Genomic DNA, 24771 nt, shown 5'->3' with positions numbered 1-24771 from the left:
ATATGTATGTATGCCTATTACTCTTTAGGCTCAAAACGTAAACAAAGAACAAAGCACGCGGTCCATAGATAATAGAATTTGCAATTGCATACATACACAAGCATAGTTAGTTAGGCTGGCATATTAGGGTGGCTCAAACTACGCAAAGTGTTAAAAGTTTACCTTATAAATATTTATATTTAATATAATTTCTTTAATTTATTTAAATTGTTGATGCTAAGGCATATTGGATAACAACATGTTTTTATTATTAAATATGTGTGTAAATACTAGAGAGATTACTATTGACCCTTTATTGAATTTTAGGTCAATTAAAATAAAATTGTAAGTCGCTTGAAAATTGTCTAAGACAAAAGTTAAATATATAATAAATATTCTATATAATAATAAAAATATAATAAATAAATATATATGATATATAAAATATATAATATATATAAAAATATAAATATATATAAATATATCAAATATAAATATATAATATTCTGCGTTGATAAAAACATAATAAGTATCAGTATTGTTAGATCATTTAGCTAATGAAAAAAATTAGTTACTGGAGCATATATTAAATCAGAAAGAGCAAAATAACTATATGAAGCTTATTTTTTCTTGAAAAAAGTCAAATAATAAAATAAAATATGTTATAAGTATTGTTTATGAAAATATTAATAATCATATAATAAATAATGCTTTTCAATAACTTTTCATTTATTCGTTTATTTGATTATAACAATTAGTGATGGAAGCTTACATAATGTCGAAAACGGAAGCGAAATAACTTTATAGAACTTTTCACAATTTCAGTTAGATTTAAGCCAAATTCGCATTCAATGCGATGCAGTATTGGGCCACCCTAATGCATATGGAAGCGCCTTTCCAAGTGCGTGTGCGTGCGTGTGTGTGTGCACGAATAGCGAGAAGCGAGAGACGAATGATAAATACGAACAGGTGAAGATGAGAATGCAGTTCACTACAATTCTGCTGATATGCATCGAGCAATTTACTAAGGCTCTGGCCCAGGGCATGCCAGTGAGTCCGTGCCCGAAGGTCTTTCAGTACCGGTTCGATGGCAGCGAGTGGTTCGGTCTGGCAGCCATACGAAATCCGGACGTCCAGGCGCTACAGATCCGCATCACGCTCTCCATGCGCGGCAAGCCAACCACGGTGGGTGCTTCAAAGTCGAGCGATCGAACGCTGTGGCCTCGGATTCAGTTTGCTCTGCTTTCAGAATTACCTGGGCGAGATCGAGTTGCTGACTCGGGGCCGGTTTACGAGCAATGCGCCGGTGCTCTACAAGATCCGCTTTCCCAAACATCACTTTCCACCCAAGCTGGTGCTCATCTCGGTCAACAACCAGGTCATCTGCTTTGGAGCTGCCGGTAAATGGGTTTCGAGATCTTCGTCTCTCTTTATATGGGATAATAATATCTGCATTCCATTCATAGATCACAGCATATTTATGACTCAGATTCAGCTGGAGCACACGCGAAAGCTAACCTTTATAGCCGATAACAGTTCGTCGGGCCTTACGCTGTCGCCGTCGGTCGAGGGAGACCTGGGCCTGGAGTCCTCCGGCAATCCGAAGCAGCCCACCCAGCTCCACTCCACTCAGTTCAAGAAGTATGCATTGGGCGTGTGCTCTGCTGCGTATATACATATGTATGTATGTGTGCCTATGTCATTGCAGGAAGCCATTCCATGCGCCGGGCGAGGTCTGCGGCCGGGTGGACAAGGCCCTCGACTTTCGCTTGCCCAAGCGCCGGCAGCGCAAGATGATCTCCGCCGCCTCCGCTGCCTCCGCTGCCTCCACTCCAGCCGCGCCTCGCTTCGCAGCCGAGCCGGCCGGACAGCTGCCAGTCTTTGACTCGGAGTACGACGAGGACGAGTCGCCCGAGGATGAGGACGATGGCATCGTGCTCGTGGACGGCCAAGGCACTGCCACGGGCAATACGATGCTGCCATCACTAACGCGCGGCGCTTGGCCCTGGCTGGCGGCGATATACGTCAACAATCTCACGTCCCTCAATTACCAGTGCGGCGGCACGCTCGTCTCGGCCCGCGTCGTCATCAGCTCGGCCCACTGCTTCCAGATGTTCAATCAGCGCTACACGGCCAACGAGGTGCTCGTCTTTCTCGGCAGGCACAATCTCAAGAACTGGAACGAGGACGGCTCCCTGGCAGCGCCCGTCGACGGCATCTATATACACTCCGACTACAACGGCCAGTTGAGCAACTACGACGCGGACATCGCTGTCATTCTGCTCAAGAATGAAGTGCGGTAAGTGGAGGAAACTCTTCTCTCAGTCTCTTTTTGAGATTTCTCTCTCTCTCTCTCTCTCTCACTCTCTTCTCCCACTCTTTTCTCTTCTCTCTCTCTCGAGAAACTATGGCTTTATCTACATATGATAGGATATTTTTACTTTAGCCAGCTGTCGGTTGGGAAGTATTCGACTAGGATATACCCTATATTCATGCAGACACACAAAGAGCTTAAACTGATGTTTTCTAATGCTACAGATCTCCGACTCTGATAGATGTACATAGCTGAATTAAGTTCTAGAATTTTCGATTACCGATCTTAAATTATATTTCAATTTTATTTCAAATGAAAAGCGGGAAGATATTTGAGATATAATATATATATTCCAAGACTTTTTATTGCCTCAACCCATACACATTTTGAAGGGAAATCAGAGTACAATAGTTTTCATAGAATGTACATACATATGTAACAGGCAGAAAAACATAACAGACCCTATAAGGTATACATATATGCATACGTAAAACTAGCTGAGTTGATATACATATGTATACATATATGTTCATACATATATAGAAGTTGGTTTGTGTGTATAAACACTGAGATCTCGTAACTCTTTGTGGCTAGAGACTTTCAATTTTCAATATATACTGGTATATGGTCTAAGAATTAAGATTTTTTTTGTCGATAAATCATTTCATTTATTTTGTTACCGATATAAATGGCTAGCTTGCCTTTTCCAGTGTAAATTGAATACTGTTGGAGCTGTACATCCAAAGTAGTGATCATATATAGATTTAGATATTATGTTCCTTACATTAACAATACAGATATATGATATTATGTCTCTTGGAAAGTTTGGTGATGACAACTCAGTTGATGAAGTATTCATTTTGGAGAGAATTGGATGCCTCGCATTCCTCTACAAGCTGAGTTTATATTAGAATAATTAGCGGCGATCGCCATAATCTCATATATATGAAAACAGATAGAGGCATATCAGTGTCCACTAAATTCGTAACCCTAATCAGCAATATGATTCCTCTTTATGTGTATTCCATTCTCGCATTCTGTTGCCTGTTTGCATATAACTAATATACCCTTTTTCGCTCCAGCTTTAATACATTCATACAGCCCGTCTGCCTGTGGTCGGGCTCCAGCAAAATGGAGTATATCGTGGGCGAGCATGGCATTGTGATTGGCTGGAGCTTCGACAGGAGCAGAAACGCGACGGCGATCTCGAAGAGTCCGGCAACCGCAGCTGAGGCGAAGTTCATACCAATTGTGGTAAAGGCGCCCATTGTTTCCAATGCGGAGTGCTTCAAGGCGAACGAGCACTTTCGCAGTCTCTCGTCGAATCGCACCTTCTGTGCGGGATTCCTGCTGGACGGCCAGCGGGGCGGCGGGCGCAGGGAGCGCAGGGAGAGACGCGGAGCTGGTACGGGCATCTCTGGTGCCGGCCTGATGATACTCAGGAACAATCGCTGGATGCTGCGCGGCACCGTCTCGGCTGCTCTGCCCAGCGACAAGAATCTGAGCAGCGATCCAGCTCAATGCTGTACTACTCAATATATCATTTATGCCGACGTCGCAAAGTTTATTGATTGGATAATGGCTTTTATTATATAATTCATGATGTGTGTTAGTGTGTGTGTGTGTCAATGTAATGTATGCCCGATTCAAATGGCGAATTCAATTTGAATTAAATAACTGCTGTGATAACCCCTGACGCTACCAGAGCTACCTCTACCGCCCTGCGGTGGGCTGGCTACCGTCCCTTCTTACCTAATGAAACAAATCCTGGGCTTAACTTCTTTTAAATTGCTTTTATGGCCAGCTAGCTAATCCGCTACCTAGCAAAGCCGCAGGCGCTGCCCCTATCCGCGCCCCTACCTGCCCCTGATCAGGTCAGGTGTGCGAACGGTCCGATATAAAGCCGCGTGGCCATATCCAACATTGCATCATTGCGCGTTTGAGCCTCGATTGCTGCAGTTATGCTGAAGCTGGTGTTGATAATAATTGGATTCGGTGCGACGGCGGTGGCCAACGACGACGGCTGCAACGAAATGGTCTGCGGCTCGGTAGTGTCCAAGTGCCTGCTCACCCAGAGCTGCCAGTGCAAGCTGAACGATTGCCACTGCTGCAAGGATTGCTTGAACTGCCTGGGCGAGCTGTACACGGAGTGCTGCGGCTGCTTGGACATGTGCCCCAAGCACAAGGACGTCTCGGCGGCGATGACGCTGCGCTCGGAGATCGGCGATGTGGACGGTGTGCCCGAGCTCTTTGATACCCTGACTGCGGAGGACGATGACCAGTGGTCGACCATACGCATACCGATGCGCGTCGGCCTCAAGCAGCGCATGGAGGACGAGTCCAATCTGATCAGCCTGCCCCGGCACAGCCGGCCGGCGGACACCGTCAACTGCACCGTCATCTATGTGAACTCGTGCATCCGATCGAACAAGTGCAAGCAGCAGTGCGAGAGCATGGGCGCCAACAGCTATCGCTGGTTCCACGACGGCTGCTGCGAGTGCGTGGGCGCCCACTGCCTGAACTACGGCATCAACGAGAGCCGGTGCAGCTCCTGTCCCGAGCAGGATCTGCTCACTGCGGATGCGGCCAGCTCGGACGCCGACCAGGATCTGGAGCGCATATTTGGCTTTGAAGACGACGCGCCCAACGACATGTGGGACTATGTGGAGGACGAGGAAATGGATTAAACTACCCCCCGCTGCTGCTCCACAAACTATTCTCTATGCTCTATCCACCTGCACTGTCCAACAAATTGTACATAGTCGAATAAACCATTCTTTTTTTTTATTTGTCTGTATATTCTATGTGTGTTTATTATATTGGAGGCTAGATTGTGGATCGCATAGCAATAGGTGAATTTCGGTTTGCTGTTTAGGGTATTTCTTGGACGGAACAGAAGACATAATGCCCAAGTTAGTTGTAAATGTATGAAAAAGGCATCAAAGACAACAATGCCATATATTATGAATATTTTATAGACATCTATTACAGATCGTATACTTCAATTAGTCTGTAGTCGGTATTCCCGAATGTATGTGAAATACTACTCCTTGGACGAGGATTTACACAGTGGGTATGCCAGAAAGCAATTCGAAATCATCAGCTTGGTAGAGTAATAGAGCGATAGAGTAAGAGAGACACAGTAGAGTCTCTAGTATAGGCATGAGAGAGACAGATATAGATGTTGGTAATAAGTAGCATAGTAGAGTCTCCTGCTGTGACATTAGTGTAGCCATGTGAGAGTGAGAAGGAGGTAGTTCTTGCTAGGCCCAGATATTACTGATAGAGGGAGAGAGAGAGAGAGAGAAGAAGAGAGAGAAGAGAAGAAGTAATGGTTGTTGCGGAGGCATAATCCGAGTGAGTTTGCGTGTTGGTAAATACTTGAAGAAAGTAAGAGAGAGTGAGACGGAGATAGCTGTTGATGTACGTAGAACCGGATGCTGCTGAGAAAGAGATGGAAAGGGAGAGTGTGAGAAGGAGAAGTAGAGAAGGAGGCTGTGAGAGGGAGAATGAGAGTGGAAGAGGGATAGGTAGAGTGAGGGAGAAGGAGAAGTAGAGAGAGAGAGAGACAGCAGCAAATAGCTTTGGGTATTGCCTATAGACAGAGAGGGAAATAGAGTAGAGGGACTTACAATAGGGTATTGGTGATAGAGAGCGACAGAGAGATAAAGAGAAGGAGAGTTATCCGAGTGAGTTAACCTTTATCCTTAGCATTTATCCGTGAAAGTGAGGAACCCTTTGGCTAAGAGTGGGCGAGAGGAGAGCATTAGCTATTTGGTTTGACATAGAGAAGTAACTAAATTATTTAGAACTACATAAATGTAACTCAAATGCGGAATCTTGAATCTTTCGCTTTGTCAAAGTGTCGGGGTGTCCTTCGTTTTATCGTCTGTCTGGCTTTAATTAAAGCTTCAGCTTAAGTCTTGCGCTCGGGCCACATCAAATAAGTAGCACAAGCATTTTCAGACACTAACTAATTAAAGCGCATATGCTCGATGCTATCGAGCACGTCATCCTCCTCGCATCATCGCCATCATCTGCTCTCCATTGTCATCATCAAAGTGAGCTACGTATATGCGCAAGTCTCTGTCGATGCTGATGCCGATGTCTAGATGTGTGTGTGTGTGTGAGTGTGCGTGTGTGTGTGTGGGGCTTAGGCTAGTCTGCTTGCCTTGCTGTACAGGTAACAGGACATCAGTTGGGCCCGAAAGGTGCCCGGGAATGCATCCAGCCTCGGTCGTGTTTCATATGTCTGGACGGGAATCGATGCCAGGTGCAGATCGTGCCAGTGCCTAAATAGGAGTTACATCAATCCAGTGCGATTCAACATATTCTGATGTTTGGCGAAAAGGTTTTTGCTAGTGCGGTGCATTGTGCGCGTGGTTATTATCGAGAAATGTTTCGGATACTCAAGCGTTGATCTCCGGAAGGGGCTTTCACTATAAGAAACAGTAAGCTCTTTCGTTGTCGTGCTGTGCTCCATTGTCTAATTAGCTTTGGGGTGTGTGCTATTTTTGTTTTTTTTTTTTTTTTTGTTTTTTTACCACTCAGGATGCTGGGTGGAGTGGGTGCCCGACGCGGTAGGGTCTCATCCCCGATGGGACGTTTGGCAAGCGCAAATACGTTCAGTCTGGATGACAACATTGCCATCATTGGCGATGGCGTCACCAGGGGCGGCACTCCGCCGGGCTCGCACCCTTTTGGCAAGCGCCGACGACCCCTAGCAGCCGCTGGCACGGACAGTTGTGCACCATTTCAAACGCGTCTCAACTTGGGTGACATTATGTGAGTATTATCCATTTTGAATACATTCCAAACTCTACTCGAATTTCATATATTATGGAGGTCTCTAAGACAAATCGGCTAAAATCTATTATAGGTATTAATAATAAATAAATAATAATCGAAGCGAGTGTTATTGCGGATATGAACCGCACCAGAGACCTCCATAAAATGCTTAGCTTTAGCTTAAAGATTATGTTATTTAAATATCGTATTTTTATCAAATAATATCGTATATATATTACTATACTTTTGTTAAATATTGTATATTTTTGAGTAGACTAATATATAAATAAATATTGGATAAGCCTAGTGTCGAGTTCAATGTTGTTAAAGCAAATAATTGAAGGAAACTGAAACATTCCATCAAAATATTGTCTGTTTTCATCCCGAAAAATTACCCAGAGCTGTTTAAAAATATTCGAAAATGTATTTAAACTCGCTTTTAATAATAATCATGCTAAAGTGGAAATTAAATTTTGCATATACCTATATAGGAATTAAGGAGGATCTCTTTTAAACATTTGCTATATTAAGGTGCAGCTATTATTAATATATGTCGATTCTTTATATGTATCTATTATACATATACTTATAGTTTCGCTTTATTTATTTTTATTTATACTAAGCTTATCTTAAATGGATTTTTCTATTCCAACATCTATCATATTAAACTTTAGAATTTTAAATTATAAGCATATACACATCTTTAAAGCAATAAATCTTTAAATTTAGCTAGCATAGTTTCGAGCATATGTCAAGGAGCCAAACGTTTGTCCTTTATACTTGTCTTTACTGTACCGTGTTTAAATTTGGCAATTGGTAATTTAAATTGAGGTCATTCCTGCTGTTAAGATCCTTTTCAGTTTTTGGCAAATTGCCAAACTGCGCCAATTAAATAAATCCAGTAGCTTACGCGCTTTGCCAATAGATGGCGCCTATGTATAAGCAGCCCTGCCAGTTGAGTAAATCGATAAGCGACCAGCAAGCATAATTGCCAACCAGCTGTCAACATGCTTTGTTTTTTTTTTCTTTCGCTTTTTGTTTTTTTTTTTTCGGTTTCGTCTGGTGTTTAGGGAGACCCTAAATTTGTGCGCCGCACAAACGAATGGTGGATGAAAGCATCATGCGAAAGCTTAAAGCTTCCCGTCAATGTCATATGAGCAATAGAATAGGCACTATTGAGCATTGCTCTCAGATGGAAAGAACGCACAGCTATAGTAACGGCTCATATATGCATCTCTTTTGCGCGCACGCCGTGCCGCAGACAGCGTCTTGGTTACATCAAGTGATGTGCAGTTTATTTGCGGCGGCAGTGCCTGCAAGTTCCGTGTGAAGCTTTTTTATGTTCGATCCAAAGCGCAGGACTGTTTGGTTAGCTGCTTGTGCGTGTAGTCGTCGTGTGTGTGCCTGTGGCCTGTGCCTGTGTACGTGTTTGTGTGTGTAATGTGTAAAGTGTAACACAAAGTCTTCATCGACTTGCGTTTGTCAAGTTTTTTCGTCCAACTGGTGAGACAAAGTCGGTAACTGGTCCGGAAAACATAGCGGTTTTTGTTTTTTATTTTTATAAACGGCATTCGAGCCTAGTTAACGTTGTCCAGCTGCATTTAGTGAAAGATAAATGTATAAAGCAAAATTTGTTGGCCATTTCACTTAATTGGGGCTAAAATACTCGACTTTTCGTGGTGGCATATAGTCACAAAAAAAGAAGAAAAAAAAACGAAAGAAAAAAATCGGGTCGAGTGGTGAATATAAAGTTAGAAAAAGTTCAACCGAATAATTGCGAAATTGAAATTAAATGGAAGCCATGAAATATACTTATATTTAGATATATATGTATGTGTGTGTATGTGAACATATATGTATATGTAATTAAAGTGAAATCGACGAAGAAGTGAATCCAAGGAAAATCATGCATTAATAATATTCGCTCGCCGCCCATTAAACAGTTCACAACCGCATACAACATTCACACACACATACACACACATGTACACAAGTCCAGCACCTGCTATTCCGTATAGCCATGGACATAGCCATAGATATAGCCATATCCCTTGTCGTACATCTTGTTCAACAATGTTTGTCGCGCATCGCTCAGTTGGCTGTAATTGTTGAGTTGTCGCTAACATTTACAGTTAAATAGCCTCAATATACGCACTTGACGTACATATGTATTTATATTTAGCTATGTAAGCCTACATACTTGTGTATATGCATACATACGTACATCCAGTTACAAATGCGGCTGTGAATGCGACAGTATGTGCGCTCATTTCAATGTGTGTGCGTGCGTGCCAGCCTGCGTGTCTGTGTGCGTGCTTGCGCGCGTGTGTGTGTGTGTGTGTGTGTGTGTGAATTGAGCTTGGGATTGGGTCAGCGGGTTGGTAGCACAACGGGTGGAATGTTGCGTGGGTGGTAACGGCGTCAGAGCCAGCGTCAACGTCAGCGTCAGCGACAGCGACAGTTTTTGACAACGCCAAGTGAATTTTTGTTTCTGTTTCGGTTACAGCGGTTTTTATGTTGTGACGTGTATGTGTCGCAAGGTGAATGAATTGTATTTAGCACCAGCAGCAGCAGAGGCAGCAGCAGCCGAAGGAGCAGCATCATCTGCAGCAGCAGCAAATTATTTACGTTTATTACATGTATATATGTACATATATGTATGTGTACTTGTGTGTTTGTCCCTCTAAAATGGCTATAACCTATTTATATGCATATGTACATACACACACACGTACACACATACACTCAAATGTCAATATGTTAAGAAGAAGCAGAAGTACAAGAGTTGAGGCTACTTCTTTGTTGTTGTTCATTTTTGTTTTTATTGTATTTTGAGTGCCCTCGGGAATGAAAACGGTATTTTGTGTGCTAATGGGATTTGTACAGGCATTACAAACAGACATACATATGTTTACGTATGTATGTATATAGCATAATGTATATAGGTGCATTGAATGAAAACAAAATTCGTTAGTATTTTCTAAGCTGAGTGTAAGAATGTTGCTTTACATACATATGTATGTATGCATGCATACGACATGCATTTACACTAGACAACAAGGTTCTGCTTGTGCCAAATAATAATAAATGCTTTTTGCTAGCGAAATCGCAACGAAAGCGCAAATTGGCACCGTTACGTCTTTACAAGCATATGCATATATGTACGTGTACATATGTATGTATGCATGTGTATGTGCGTGTGTATTGCTGGAGCTGTTGTTTGTGTTTATTTTGTTTTGTGGGCTTAAGTTGTTCTCTCAGTTCTATTCTGTTCGGTTCCCTTCAGTTCTGTTATATTTTTGCCATTTCATGTTTTCCCGTTTGTCATCCGAAACACACACAAACAAAGAGAGTAGATAGCACGATGACGTCACTAAACTACATTTATTATATGCATTTGTTAACCGAGAATTAGCTATTTTTAGCCATACAACTCATATATGGCTAATTTAAGCCTGTTAGTTTCAATTATGTGTATGTACATATATATATATATATATATATATATATATATATATATATATATATATATATATATAAGTATGGTATTCTAGCCCGAAAGATTGCGCTTTATTCAATTTGTTCATAAATATTTGAAATGCAAATGCTTGAACTGGCGAGGCGAACAGAAAACGAAGTCTACTTTTCAGCGCTGGAGTGTGATGTCCAAAGTATCTCAGTTTATCAATAATTTGATACCATGCAACGTTGGCCTTTTCCTTCTTCTTCTTCTTCGTCTTCTTCGTGTTCGTAAATATTTAAATTTTTAATCGTCCGTTATAAATAGTAAATAATGTGTGCTTGCTTCTTTCTACACACGCATGCCTTATACCATCAGTAGATTCCCGACCAGTATTGGAAATTGGAAATTTGATGGCATTTCATTTGTTGTTAGGGGCATACCTGTATGTCTGTGTGTGTGTGTGTGTTGGTGTATGAACAACTGTTGTTAATTATAGAATTCATCTCTAACCGAGCCGAGGCGCCGCTGCTGCTGCTTAACCAAGTTCTTCGTGCTCTCAGCAGCGCAGCGCTGTCACAGATATTTTTTCTCTCTCTCTCTCTCTCTCGCTCAAGCTCTTATTTACCATTCCACTCAATTCACCACAGCGTGTTGAACTTTTTCATGACCACACTTACGTATGTATGTACGTATGTATGTATGCGTGTGCCAGTGCCAGTGCCCGTGTATGTTTGTGTTTGTGTTTGTATGTATGGGTATGCAAGTGCCGAACGTTTCATCCCCTAACTTTTCATTCATATCGTGCTCCAGTAATAAAATGTTATACTGATAGCTTCAACTCTATTTACATACATACAAAATTATAAAGTGAGCGACAAAACAAATGGAAAAACAAGTGAAATGTTTTCATATTATGAATTGATTTCATATTACTGTTAATTGTGCTTCTTTTTTTTATATTTACATTACATATACATACATACATATGTACATACATGCATAGAATGTACATAGATGTGCGCGTGGCATGTGTATACTCGTGTCAAATGACACACATACAGACCTACATACATACATACATACATATGTACAAATGCATGCCAACGTGCATATGTATGCATTGCTGCATGCATGCATATGTTTTAGTGTATGTGCATGTGTGTGTGTGTGTGTGTGTGTGTGTGTGTGTGTGTGTGTGTTTCGATAGGTCATGAACTGAATTGACCCGAACAAAAACAAAACCATTTCGCAGCGCGACAAGCTCATTAGTTTTAGTGAGTTCCTTAAATAATAAATCGCATAAATAAATGTTGAATGAAATAAAGTGTGTTAACAAAAAATGAAGAGAAAACCAAATATGAAAACCCGGTCGAATAACTGTGCATAAAACTTAATGAAATCAAAGTCTAATCAATTCCAATTCAATTATCCTGACCAATTAGAATTTTGTGCAACAATATAAAATAATACAATTCTTAATTATTAAAAAAAAAAGAAGCTGGAAGCAAAAAGCAATAAGTAATTAGAAATAAATTGTGAACAAAGAAATAAACTGAAGAGTGAAATGAGCCTTGATATTATTACATACACTTACATATATACATAAATATATATATAGAGTTATACATATATTTAAATATATTTATTTGTATATGTATACATGTTTATGTATATATGTTCATGTGTATATATTGTATATAACACGCACTACCAATCCAGCCGGCCATTGCGAAATCATTGTACAGCCTTTGGCTACCCAACTAAATGTCCGGTTGCCACATTTGTGCCATGCGGACGGCGTGTCACATCCGACAAATGCGTATTGTTGTTCATCTTGTGTAATATAATTATGGCCGAGCGGTCGTTACAAAAGTATCAAAAATTGGATATAGTGACGGTATGTATAATCATTATCTCTTGAAGTCTAATTTCTATTAAGATCTAATTATATATACATACATATATACATATATATACTTCTATACGTTTCTATCATTTTCTTTATCTTTTATATCTATTAATAACATTAATAATTGACTCTAATTGTAGGTTGGAAGCAGCTCAGGAAGCAGTGCTAGCAGGGCATCAACAGGACTCCTTAGGCGGGGGGCACTTGGGTCGAAAGGGAGCCCATCGCTTAGCTGATAGAATGGGTGGCCCGAAAAAAGAGGAAAACCCACCAGGTGGTGGTCCGACGTCATTGTTTATCCTAACCGAGGATAACCCAATTAGAAAGTACACACGATTCATCATTGAATGGCCGCCCTTTGAGTACGCTGTGTTATTGACAATCATAGCCAACTGTGTTGTGTTGGCATTAGAAGAGCATTTGCCAGAGGGCGACAAGACAGTATTGGCTCAAAAATTGGTAAGCTACATATACATACATACTTTCATGAATAATAATTAATAATGCTACATTGATTATGATACGACTGGGATAATCGTTATAAAAACAGTTATATTTTGATTAAATATTTATTTGTTACATTTCGATCTGGGCAACGAGCTGAGTTCGTCCATAGGAACGCACAGATCTCGTAAACGACAAAATCTAGAGCTATGGAATTTCACATTAATAGTCGTGTACACTATACGTAGTACAAGAGTAATTTTTTTTTTGCGATAACTCATCCCATTTCCTTATAACCGATAAATGTCAATCATTCGGCTTTTAGGCGTCACTTGAATACTGTTAGCACCTAAGATTTGCTTTGCCAAATAATTGGAATTATATTACCTGAATGCTGTATATGGATACTTCCTCTAAAGAGGATTTATTTAGCAATTTAGTTTTCCTAACATAGTCGAAGTGCAGCCCTGCGTCAGCTGCCTCTACATGCGTTTGTATGTATAGGTGCATAAAGAGCATATAATTTATTAATATATATTAATAATATTGGTTTTTAGGCATTTGTTAATTCATATTCATTTCATGTACAAATTGCGTTTAAGGAATAACATTGCAGTCGAGCGTATCCATTATAAAAAGTTTTACTAGATTTGCCACGTCCCCGATATGCGTAGATTTCTTATTGACGATTAACCCACTCGAGTTTTCTTTCCAATTTCAAATCGGTTTTCGATTTACCACGATTTCAGTGGGCGGATCGTTCAAATCTTGACAGTTTTCAATTGGAAGGTATACACGAGCATATGCTCGAAATCGCAGGTCTCTATTTTCATTCGAAATGATTTGTGTTCCGCATGGGAAACTGCACAAAACTAATTTGCTCATTTCATGTTTGCCTATGAGTATAAAAACAAAAAATGATAAAGAACAGAGTTGTATATAAATATTATATATAATAAAAAATAACATTAAACTATAAAATATATATCATTTAATAATTTATTAATTTTTTAACATTAAATTAAAATTTAATGTCCATATTTCTAGGAAAAAACGGAGGCCTATTTTTTATGCATTTTCTGTGTAGAAGCATCGCTCAAGATCCTTGCCTTAGGGCTTGTTCTGCATAAACACTCCTATCTCAGGAATATTTGGAACATCATGGATTTTTTCGTTGTAGTGACGGGGTAAATATGTAATTTAATTACTAACCACAAAAGGAGCAAATAAACCATATATTTCTTAAATAATTATTTTTTGGTCCATTATCGATTGTGGGCAAAATAAATGCAACTAATTTATTAAGTTTTTGTCATCATTTTATTTATAATGTGTTTCCTCAGTTGCTTTTCAATAATTATTGAAATCATATTGAAACAATGACAAAAGACATAATTATTATTAAATACAGGATCTACAAATATCATAATGATAACTGTTAAAGTTGAGCGGATTAGGTTCATATATAAATTACATCTTGAGTTATTTTTTTATTTTGATGGAGAGGGATATTATAAAAGAAACCCAAAAGCTAAAAAAATATACATATTTATATGAATATCTAACTATTTTTAAGTATAAGTATATATACTAGTGAAATGAATATGTTTAACCGAGCTACACTGTAGAGAAAAGAAAAGTTCTCTCTGCTCTCTCACTCCTAACTACTATACTATGCAGCTTGATGGCATTTGGTTAATTTATTTGTTCTTCACATATATATATGTAAATACCGACTTCTATATGGCAACTCGAATGCCGAACAGTGCCATGACGATATTTGCCGAGGCCAATATTGATGTTGACCTACGCATGTTGCGTTCGTTTCGTGTCTTACGGCCGCTGAAACTTGTATCCCGAATACCAAGTAAGAGACAATTCGCTGCCGAAATTATAGATTTCATATAACAAAAGCAAAAAACAAAATAAAAGATTCCTTAGGCCAGTTCAGTTCTAACTATATGTGTCATTTACTTCCGTTGGTTACTATGTACATTCAATTAGAGCCATAGCAAATTTAGGGGCTAGTTGACAGAATCTATTCATATATCTATATAAATATTACACATAAAACATATATTGGTTCCTTGGAGCATTTAGAGATTTAGTAGAAGCTCCAGGGTTCCATTTAAGCATACTCAATAGAAAATGTGTGTGTTTCATTGGTTCATAGCTTAGTTAGTTACAAATGAATAGCATTTATGACTGTATAGTTTCTAAACGGTTGCCCAATGAATACTGATGAACTAATGCTCAGCAGACTTTCGCTACATACACGGTAGTACCTACTTAAATTTTATAGCTTCCTACATATCTTTAATCTAAACATATTTTGAATATGTTACGATATGAGTCAAATTTATCTTTGGTCGATGAGCCCTGAAGGAAAAAGAAGTTCACTGTACTACATAATTTGCATTACATTGTTTAATCGCAGAACTCTAAAAAGGAAAATTTCGTGATATAGATGTATAATGTTTTATGTATTTCAAATTCCTGATTTTAACATATTATATCAATCCAAAGATCATTCATATCCATTGATCATATCTACAGATATGTCTCAAAGTTAAACTTCATTGAAAGATCCCTTCGGAATCGCAAATACTGCTTGAATAACTTGTGATAATTCAGTACTTTCATATGGATGCCAGAAGTACAATTACTCTATTCTTATCTCTAGCCACTTCACAAATTCAATTCTTCATCTTTAAAAGCATTTTTCAAATATCTCTTTCCCTCAGTAAGAATTTATGGAGACCTAATTGATAAACATTTCATTTATCGTCTGGATATTTACAGAGAATTGCCAATTTTCGTTCCTTAGCTGAGCTAATGATGTTGTATAAATACATATATATGCATATAGCGTATATAATTATAGTTTATTTTAGCTCAATGTTAGAGTCTTAGCTAATCATCTTCATAAAACGGCATATGCAATTGGTAATTCATTTTCTTACAATCAGATTCGTAAGGGCATAAGCATAAAGATGGCGAATACACAGGCCAACAAGTTTTAGTTAGCCAAAATAGTTTTTGATTTCCGAACTAAATTTGTTAAGTATAATAATAATTTTAAATCTATTAGAAAATCACAAAATAGCTCTACTCTGTCTACTGAAAGAAGCGTAGTTCTATAGCTGGTTACTAAATTTTGTTAGCCTGTGTGAATGGCTATGATAAAATCATATTTAAATAATAATAATAATAATTTAACAAATATTTACTTACAATATAGCTATATAATTAACGTAATGATATACGAACAATATACGTCTTACAGAAAGTATTTATGTACACATACATTATGTTTGGGTTTTTATGTGATCAGGTTGATTAAATGAATTTTGGTAATTTTACAATATTAACAAATGCAAATATATTTGGGATGTAGACTACTTGAAATTTGTATCTCATTAGAGGAGATGCAAATGTACGAACTCGACGTTTGAAGAGATCTATCGAGTAGCACACGAATAATTAATACAATTTAGCATATAAGAAAACGTGTCTAACTAAAGATTTAGTTTGTAAGTTTTTCCAAATTCTCTTTACTTTAATTAAAAAAGTGGGTACTAGATAGAAAATATATATACATTTTAGATATAGGATTCACATGCATAGATGTGAGCAAAAATATTAGCTTTCTTATTGAACTGAGAGAATATATTGTCTATACAAATTCTATATAAATATTTATTTATACATAGAAATTCAGTTCAAGTTATTCTATAAATACAACTTGAATTTTCGTTATTAAAAAAATGAATTTGTGAATATTTATTTATAGTTTTATCTAGAAGATCTAATTGGAACTACTAGTCAAAAATCATAGTTTATAAATATATCATATTTCTGTCTTATTATTTACTGATAAAGTGAAGACAAACAATTGTAAAGATATAAGAAAGAAAATAATTTAAATTAATTTGTAGAAAAATTTATAGTGAACAAGATTTCAGTAGCTGTTAGATATATATATATGTATGTACATATGTATATATCATATATAAGAATATACATATCTATGTACAAGCGATGTATAAGAACAAGTGAAATCATTCAATTAAATTTTAATTTATTTTCACATACACCTATATATTTTGTATTTATTTACTGTCATCATATTTATTTGCCATCCAGATGCTATGTATAAAATTGTTTATGTTGATTAGTTATCGTAGCACAATTGAATGTCCCATTTGATAACAATTTTACCATAATTGTGATCTACCCGTCTACCCATGTATCCATCTACCCCTTCCTTTTCCAACCGCCCCTCCCACACCCACTATAATGAATTCATTGGAATATTGCTAATGAAATGCTCGCTTCGATCGCTTAACGTCTGCTAACAGATTCATGACACAGTACCCACAAATGGGGCCCGAGGTAGATCTAAGAACACTTAGAGCCATTCGTGTGCTACGGCCCTTAAAATTAGTGTCTGGAATTCCTAGTGAGTAGTCATACAATTTGTTCATTTTACTTTAATATAATTGTTAACATACAACATAAATATGTAGTATATAGCATACCATACGGCCTAGCGTATGGTAATAGATATTACAAAACAAAAATATCTATAGAAAAACATTTTCTTTTTTCATGAATTTCTCTTGCATGCTCAAATAAAGTTCAGTTTTTTGCATAGAGTAAATCTATTCCTCATATAATTCTTAGTGCTCTTCTACTTACATACATACATATATATATGTATGTATATATAATATATATATGGATGAGCGGTAGTAGCTAGAGCAAATGTATTTTGATTGCTTTGCCTTATTTTATACAATTTTACTAATACAATTTGTATTTTTCCAAAAACACCTCGTCTGTGACGCCCATGACGACCATGCCCATTTTGGAACAATGAATACCGATAATATCTGATATCTAGGTTTACAAGTAGTTTTAAAATCTATAATCAAGGCGATGGCACCTTTACTGCAAATCGGACTCTTGGTGTTGTTTGCAATCGTAATATTTGCAATCATTGGACTCGAGTTTTATTCGGGCGCACTGCATAAGACTTGTTATAGCTTAGAAGATCCAAGTAATATCATCAGTGACCATTTATCGGGGATGCCCAGATTGATGTATTTTCCGCTTCATTCTTCTAGACAAACTAGTGAAGGAAGGTGAATCGGAGACACCCTGCAACACAGATAACACCACAGAGAAAGCGGGTGGTTCCTATGTGTGTAATATTACGACGAGTATGTGTCTGGAGAAGTGGGATGGACCAAATTCAGGCATAACAAGCTTTGATAATATTGGCTTCGCCATGTTGACGGTATTCCAGTGTATTACAATGGAGGGCTGGACGGCAATACTATATTGGGTAAGAATAAGTATAAAGATGAGTGATATACACATACTATACATATTTGTGCTACTTATTACCTCTTCCACAGACCAACGACGCATTAGGTTCATCATTTAATTGGATATATTTCGTGCCTCTTATAGTTATAGGCTCATTTTTTATGCTCAACTTAGTTCTTGGTGTCTTGAGTGGGTAAGTTGGCCTTGAAACTTGCCTCTGAATACCAACACACAGTCTTCTGCCACAGTTATTGTTTAAGTTGTTTTTGATTTGATCTCTGAGTTCAAAATATATGTATGTATAAAGATCATTTTGAGAAATTTAAAGAATTTCTCTCTGTCGTTCTCTACAGAACTAAAGAAACTCGATTCGAAGAATTGGATATATCAATTTTCGAATATCTCTCGACTCAATGTCAATATTATGTATATTGTACATATTATGATACAGTTGTACAAAATATAGTCGATTACCCCAAGCTGTACATATTGTACATATACTGAAAATATTTGATGTAATTGAAAATATCAAAATATACATCGAACGAATTATAAATCTCAAATCTATTGTAAATCTCTATATGTATACATATATATATTACTTTCATTTATTATATTTTCTATTTCGTTTTGAGTTTTGTGTTGTTTTGTGTTAATAAAATGCTTTTGTTTGTTTTGAAAATTCAGAGAGTTTTCAAACGAGAGAAACCGCGTCGAGCGTCGCATGGAATTTCAGAAATGCCGTTTTCGCGCCATGTTTCAAACAGCAATGGTCTCATATCTTGATTGGATAACGCAAGCAGGTTTTTAAATTGCAATTTAGCCAAATGCCATAACTATTCGTATAATCACAAAATTGGCCAATTCTGTCATATCCTTAGACTGTTCGAATCTCAGCAAGAGATGTGCCCAACCTGTACCTCCTTCAACTTAGAAACGTTAATAAACCAACCAAACCCTCTCTACATATATATAAACAAATATATATATATATACAAGACTATCTTATATACTATATCAAAATTAGGCAAATACAACTACAACAACAAATACAATGAGTTAACCATTTAATACGATAGTTAAAAACCAAATAAAACCGCAAGCAAATTAATTCCTTTCGGCAACAAAATCATCTTTTGCTCTCGTCAACTACATAGTTACAACAACATATACTCAATACTATCTATATATACATATATATAAAATATAAATCTGCCGCTAATTGAGATAATGCAATAAAACTGTTATACGAAATGCTGTTTGGTCCTACCACCCGAAAGTCCCCATATATGTTACATATACTAGAACAGAACCCAGTTCGTATTACATGCTACATAATCAACTAATTCAATGCAAATTTTAGCTAATACAAACATACGTTAATCCCCACTTAACTAACTAACTAACTAACTGCCTAACTAACTAACTATACAACTATATATCTAGCTAATTCCCAACTTCAATATATACATAGATTTACTCAACAAGCATACAAGGTACTTCCACACCAGTTTGTTATGCCAATTGCAATTGTTGTTAGTATTTTATACATATAAACAATCCCGTATTTAACAAACAATATCGACAATATCGAAATGCTGCTCTGCTATGGTTAGAGAAACGAGTTCAGATCGTTCAAGTTCTCACCCACATATATACATAATAACTTATCTATAGATAGATAGATATACGACGTGTACTTCATCATGCTGTACTCTGGCTAAAAGCTCAAAGAGGATCTGCGTCACATTTGTTTATGTTCTTTTCGATGATATTTGCATAGAAGCAAGCATGATGTATGTCTGCTATGGACCCACGACACAATGGCATTCACATACTCAACTCCTATCTCGGGTATAATTTGAAACTGCTAAAGAGTTATGCACAGTATGCTACCAATACTTAATTGTTCTATCTTCATCTCCCCATTGACTCTATTTATGCTCTACTTCTGTTTGTTCTACTTTTACTACAACTACTATTCTCATCATCTGTACATCACACTCAATATGTATTTGAGTTTGTTTTTTATTTGAATAATACACACACACACACATACACACACTTAAATACAAACAAATATCTCGAAAAGGTAACAAAATGTGAAAATTGTTGTTTTGTAATGCAATATATCATATTTGTTCATTGGATCGTTCCTGTTTTCAGTTCATCATATTCTATTTAATTATTTTTTGTAGTGAATTCGCAAAAGAACGAGAAAAAGTAGAAAATAGACAAGAATTTCTTAAACTTAGAAGGCAGCAGCAACTAGAAAGAGAATTAAACGGCTATGTTGAATGGATTTGTAAAGCTGGTATAGTATTTACCCCTTTCTTTTGTAATGTTTATCAAAAATATATATCTATAACTGTCTCTCTCTATATATACTATATTATCCGACACCTCTTAACGCCAAACACACCAGACACCAACGCATACACATACACTCATACCTTTAAAAAATACTAAACTAATAAATGTGCCATATGGAAGTAAGTCACGAAAAGACGGCGGAAGTATCCGACTATGAAATACCCTGAGCTCTTCTCATACCCTCGCTGTTTGGCTAATTTATATCTTTGGCTCAAAAAATAACTGATAAATGTCTGTAAATACTTAGTCTAATCAAATCTAATTAAAAGTGATTATTTTTTAAGAGGTATCTAGAATTTGAAAAGAGCAATCCATGGTAAATATGGTATCTCTAGCTATCGATGAGCAAAAGATCAAATTATCGATCTATGTATCGATATTTAACGATAATGCTAATAAACAGGTCCATTCTAGATGGCGCTCAACTTGTTCTTAAATTCAAGGATAAGAGGAACAAGAGCTCATATGAAGGCTCTTTGGCTCTTAGAAATCGGTATAAATTCGTCAATTAGCTTGAGCTAATAGAGCTGAGCTGGTCGCTTGGGTATCTTCAAGTCGGGTTGCTTGAATATTACACAAATTCTGACTTGCTTTCATAATTAATACAAAAGTCCACCTAAAACACTTTCTAGATCTCCCATAAATATATAAAAACAAAATATATCCAAAGAGCTGAAACTGATTCACCGACACAAACACAGTTAGTGATATACTTCACATTAACTCACAACACAAGTAAACCTCAAATGCTCAAATAAATAAGTAAAACGTAAGCTATATGCTGCCATTCATCCACTCTCGAGCTTCATCAACTCATATTCACATACATATGTTAATCCTGCTTGTTAAAAAATGAAAAAGATGAAAAATCTCAGTCGCAAATCGTTTTTTCGTGCATGCCATGAACATTTGACAATCCGTTTACCGTTACAATATAATTGCAGAGGAAGTTATATTAGCCGAAGAACGAACAACAGAGGAGGAGAAAATGCATATTATGGAAGGTAGGTCGATCGGCTCAGCTGTATCGAATTTGTGGTATTCGAAATTTCCATATATGTAACTTGTTTGGATTTGTTTTGTTTTTGTAGCCCGAAGGCGAAATGCAGCTAAACGGAAAAAGCTGAAAAGCTTAGGCAAGTCAAAGTCAACAGACACTGAAGAAGAAGAAGCCGAGGAGGATTACGGCGATGATGGTAAGAATTGTATTGGACTGCATAGATCCTAAGACCCATTCAAAACATAACAGAAACTTAAATACTTGAAAAAGAATTTTAAAAGGAATCTATTCAGGTGGTTATTTACCTAATAGCTCGGCTAACATTTGCTGTCCATGGCTGATCTATGCATAAAGCGAATATCGTAAATACATCTATGATAATATGAAATATTGAATAAAAAACAAATAAGGCCTTGGACGTCGGGCGAATCCGACTGCAAATGAAGTCAATTAACGAAATTGCCATGGCAATATTTGAGAGGGATTTCAACTGAAAATTCAATTCGTTATAAATAGATAGATGATAGATATAAACTTGTGTCCCCTAAACATTTTATTATACAAGCTTATTTAAGGCATAAAATTTCCACATTTTGGCATTTTCTTTGCAGTGTGGGTAATAAGAGAAAGACATTTACTAACTGAATCTAACATATGTCTATTGCATATACATGCTGAATATATAAGTATATATAAATGTATTCTCTGTAGAAAGGTCAATCGGAATAACTTGCATATGGAATGCTTGTATTCGTTTTACCGTAGGAAGTCAATACATTTTGTAATACAAAAAAAAAAAAAAAAAAAAAAAAAAAAAGACAAAAGTAGGAGTATCGATAAAAACCATAACAAATTATAGATCTTTTTTCGATTAGTAAGATTTAGATATTTAGATATTGTGGTCCGATTCGATCGATTTGAATATGTGTGAACCGTAAACAGATATTCAAGAAGAATTTATATGGCATCGAAAGTATTGTCATGTACTCATGTGAAATCCACAAAAGTGATATTTAGTATAAAATTGAAAAGACAAAAAAATATGTAGGCCATATACTTAAGAACATGGTTTGAAATGAAACAAATTCTTTCTGCATGCAACGCTATATTTATACTGAAAATTTAGATGGAAATTTCTTCAGCTGGCTTTTGTTTTGCTGTTGAGTAAATTCTCCCAAATTCAGAACATTTATGGGCGGTACTTGATTCAACCTCGATTTGAAAGAATATCTCAATTAAGTTATTATGTTTGAAAATAAGTTCTTTTGAATCGAATTAATTTACGTTTTTCATTTTCTCTTAATTTGAATTTGTGAATTCGAACAATACGAAATTCTCTATTGATATGTATATTCAAAATGTGTAAGTAAACTACCAATTCGATAAATAATCTGATTTCGTATACAACTCAATATCATTATCACAACAACATGCATTCGGTAGCATATTCAGTATAACAGTATATGTATGTACATACACGCATTGTACTAACTCTATAACCATGTCGGGGATGTTTGGCATACACATCTCTCATGTCGATATCATCTATGCTAGGCTCATAGTCTCTAATGGTTGTACGTACGTATGCAAATGTATTTATCGTCTCCTAAGCGACAATTCAATTCTTAATGAATTCGAAATTGAAACTACTCTTGCACTTGTTTATGCATTCTCATCGATTATAAGGCACCCTAACAATGCTACGGCCCCAAAGATATGTATGCTCGTATAATTCAATATATATCTCTATTTTTGTTTGTACCCAAGCACTTGTATATTATTAATCGGGAAGGTTCAGAGATTCGAATATTGGGAAAATGGGTTTATTCGAGCTATATTTAGCATCAAAATCAATAGAGCCCCCGAGAAATATGTATAGATTGACTTTTCCTAATGGACAACACTAAAACATCATTTAATTTAATTTTATTTATGGTATATATATTTCAAGGACATTGTCTTGAGCATTTCTTAGTCATAACTTAACTGTTTTTTTTTTTTAATTTAATTTTTAATTTTAATTTTTTTTTTTTTTTTTTTTTTTTTGTAACAATTTTGTTTTCTAAGGTAACTAGTCAAGCTTTATAAATATACTTTATAGAACAGATACATCAAAGGATTTAACTTTTATGGGCAGCTATAGATATTTTTTCCAGCTCATTCTTATCATACGAACTGAAGGCCTTTAACAAAGTAGTAAGATACCAAAAGGATAATAAGAAAACTAAAAACTTGTTCTATAATAAAATGGACTAGATCTACTATTTGGTGAAATTCATAATGATTATTAAGAAATAATATCAATGGGAGAAAAAACCACAAATGAAAATGAATTTACAGTATTATGCCTAGAATCCGGCTATAACAACTCCGCTTATAGCATCTGTACGGTTATTGCAACGGATTGTAGTACCCAGACAAACCTATATGAGCAAACTTATACGACTATAGTATCTTCTAGGTATTACGACGATTCCTTGAGTGTTGTAATAACCGGAAAATACATGTATACAGATATAGATATTTACTTTTCTCAATAGGTCTATAGCTGTCACAGAAAGTATAACTGAAATCACTATTAAGAGTTTGTCTCCCGATAATCTATCGTCTACGATAGTCGTACTCAAAATCGAACATTTCATGTATGTGTGCTATCATACTCGTAGATGACTGTGCTTGTAGTTGCATCTTGTTCAACGTATAGATAGAGATATCGAGTTTGTATATACTTACTAACTAGTACCAATAACAGCAACAAATCCAACAACTACCACGACTATATCACAACGTATTCATACGCAGGATACACAAAAACTTGTATGTGTGGCAATAATCGAAACACTTAGGCAATAAGACTATCTAGACTATATACACAGTGGATCGATCAGCCGTTGCGACCTTACTGATCATGCGTCAATGTACTCTTGACAGGTTATCTGAAAACTCGTTCGAAACCCCAAGGCAGCTGTACAGGATTTTGGCGCGCCGAGAAAAGGTTCCGCTTCTGGATACGGCACACAGTGAAGACGCAGTGGTTCTATTGGTTCGTGATAGTGCTCGTCTTTCTCAACACTGTGTGCGTCGCTGTCGAGCACTATGGACAGCCGACATTCCTCACGGAGTTTCTGTGTAAGTAATTTGCCTGGGGCGGGGCAATGGTGGTACGA

At 36.8% G+C, this 24771-nt stretch overlaps 3 protein-coding genes across 34 annotated transcripts in view; all 3 read left to right on the top strand.

The window, feature by feature from the left end:
* Nucleotides 1–904: 904 nt before the first annotated feature.
* Nucleotides 905–3982, top strand: gd (gastrulation-defective). The gene is made up of 5 exons (XM_018108780.3): nt 905–1164; nt 1229–1379; nt 1446–1620; nt 1688–2278; nt 3376–3982. The coding sequence occupies exons 1-5, from the start codon at nt 955–957 to the stop codon at nt 3887–3889; spliced, it is 1641 nt and encodes a 546-aa protein (XP_017964269.1). The 5' UTR covers nt 905–954; the 3' UTR covers nt 3890–3982.
* A 109-nt stretch (nt 3983–4091) lies between these two features.
* Nucleotides 4092–5090, top strand: tsg (twisted gastrulation). Its single transcript, XM_018107723.3, has one exon. The coding sequence runs from the start codon at nt 4255–4257 to the stop codon at nt 4978–4980; it is 726 nt and encodes a 241-aa protein (XP_017963212.1). The 5' UTR covers nt 4092–4254; the 3' UTR covers nt 4981–5090.
* Nucleotides 5091–6844: 1754 nt separating this feature from the next.
* Nucleotides 6845–24771, top strand: part of cac (calcium voltage-gated channel subunit cacophony) — a 66801-nt gene continuing 48874 nt past the window's right edge. For 8 of the 32 annotated variants that reach the window (XM_089264324.1, XM_089264320.1, XM_089264323.1 and 5 more), the window contains exons 1-12: nt 8327–8584; nt 12264–12441; nt 12594–12912; nt 13945–14084; nt 17259–17359; nt 17804–17959; nt 18027–18247; nt 18321–18424; nt 20430–20545; nt 21549–21608; nt 21696–21800; nt 24536–24733. In XM_089264324.1, coding sequence (XP_089120450.1) covers nt 12694–12912; nt 13945–14084; nt 17259–17359; nt 17804–17959; nt 18027–18247; nt 18321–18424; nt 20430–20545; nt 21549–21608; nt 21696–21800; nt 24536–24733 — 1420 coding nt within the window. In that variant the 5' untranslated portion in view covers nt 8327–8584; nt 12264–12441; nt 12594–12693. Of the gene's footprint in view, nt 7079–8322; nt 8585–12263; nt 12442–12593; nt 12913–13944; nt 14085–14663; nt 14765–17258; nt 17360–17803; nt 17960–18026; nt 18248–18320; nt 18425–18918; nt 19035–20429; nt 20546–21548; nt 21609–21695; nt 21801–24535; nt 24734–24771 lie in introns of those variants that run through there. The other 24 variants (XM_089264328.1, XM_089264332.1, XM_089264327.1 and 21 more) reach the window with 17 other exon arrangements.

The sequence above is a fragment of the Drosophila navojoa genome, chromosome X (assembly GCF_054131105.1).
Source record: "Drosophila navojoa isolate 15081-1374.11 chromosome X, UAZ_NAV_1.0, whole genome shotgun sequence".
Taxonomy (NCBI): Eukaryota; Metazoa; Arthropoda; class Insecta; order Diptera; family Drosophilidae; genus Drosophila; species Drosophila navojoa.
This window is presented reverse-complemented; position numbering and strand designations above follow the sequence as displayed.

Bases quoted from the DNA above. Each gene is read 5' to 3' on its own strand.
- gd (XM_018108780.3), top strand. From the start codon at position 955: ATGAGAATGCAGTTCACTACAATTCTGCTGATATGCATCGAGCAATTT. The intron at 1,380-1,445 runs GTAAATGGGTTT...TTCCATTCATAG, and splicing joins CATCTGCTTTGGAGCTGCCG to ATCACAGCATATTTATGACT. The intron at 1,621-1,687 runs GTATGCATTGGG...ATGTCATTGCAG, and splicing joins CACTCCACTCAGTTCAAGAA to GAAGCCATTCCATGCGCCGG.
- tsg (XM_018107723.3), top strand. From the start codon at position 4,255: ATGCTGAAGCTGGTGTTGATAATAATTGGATTCGGTGCGACGGCGGTG.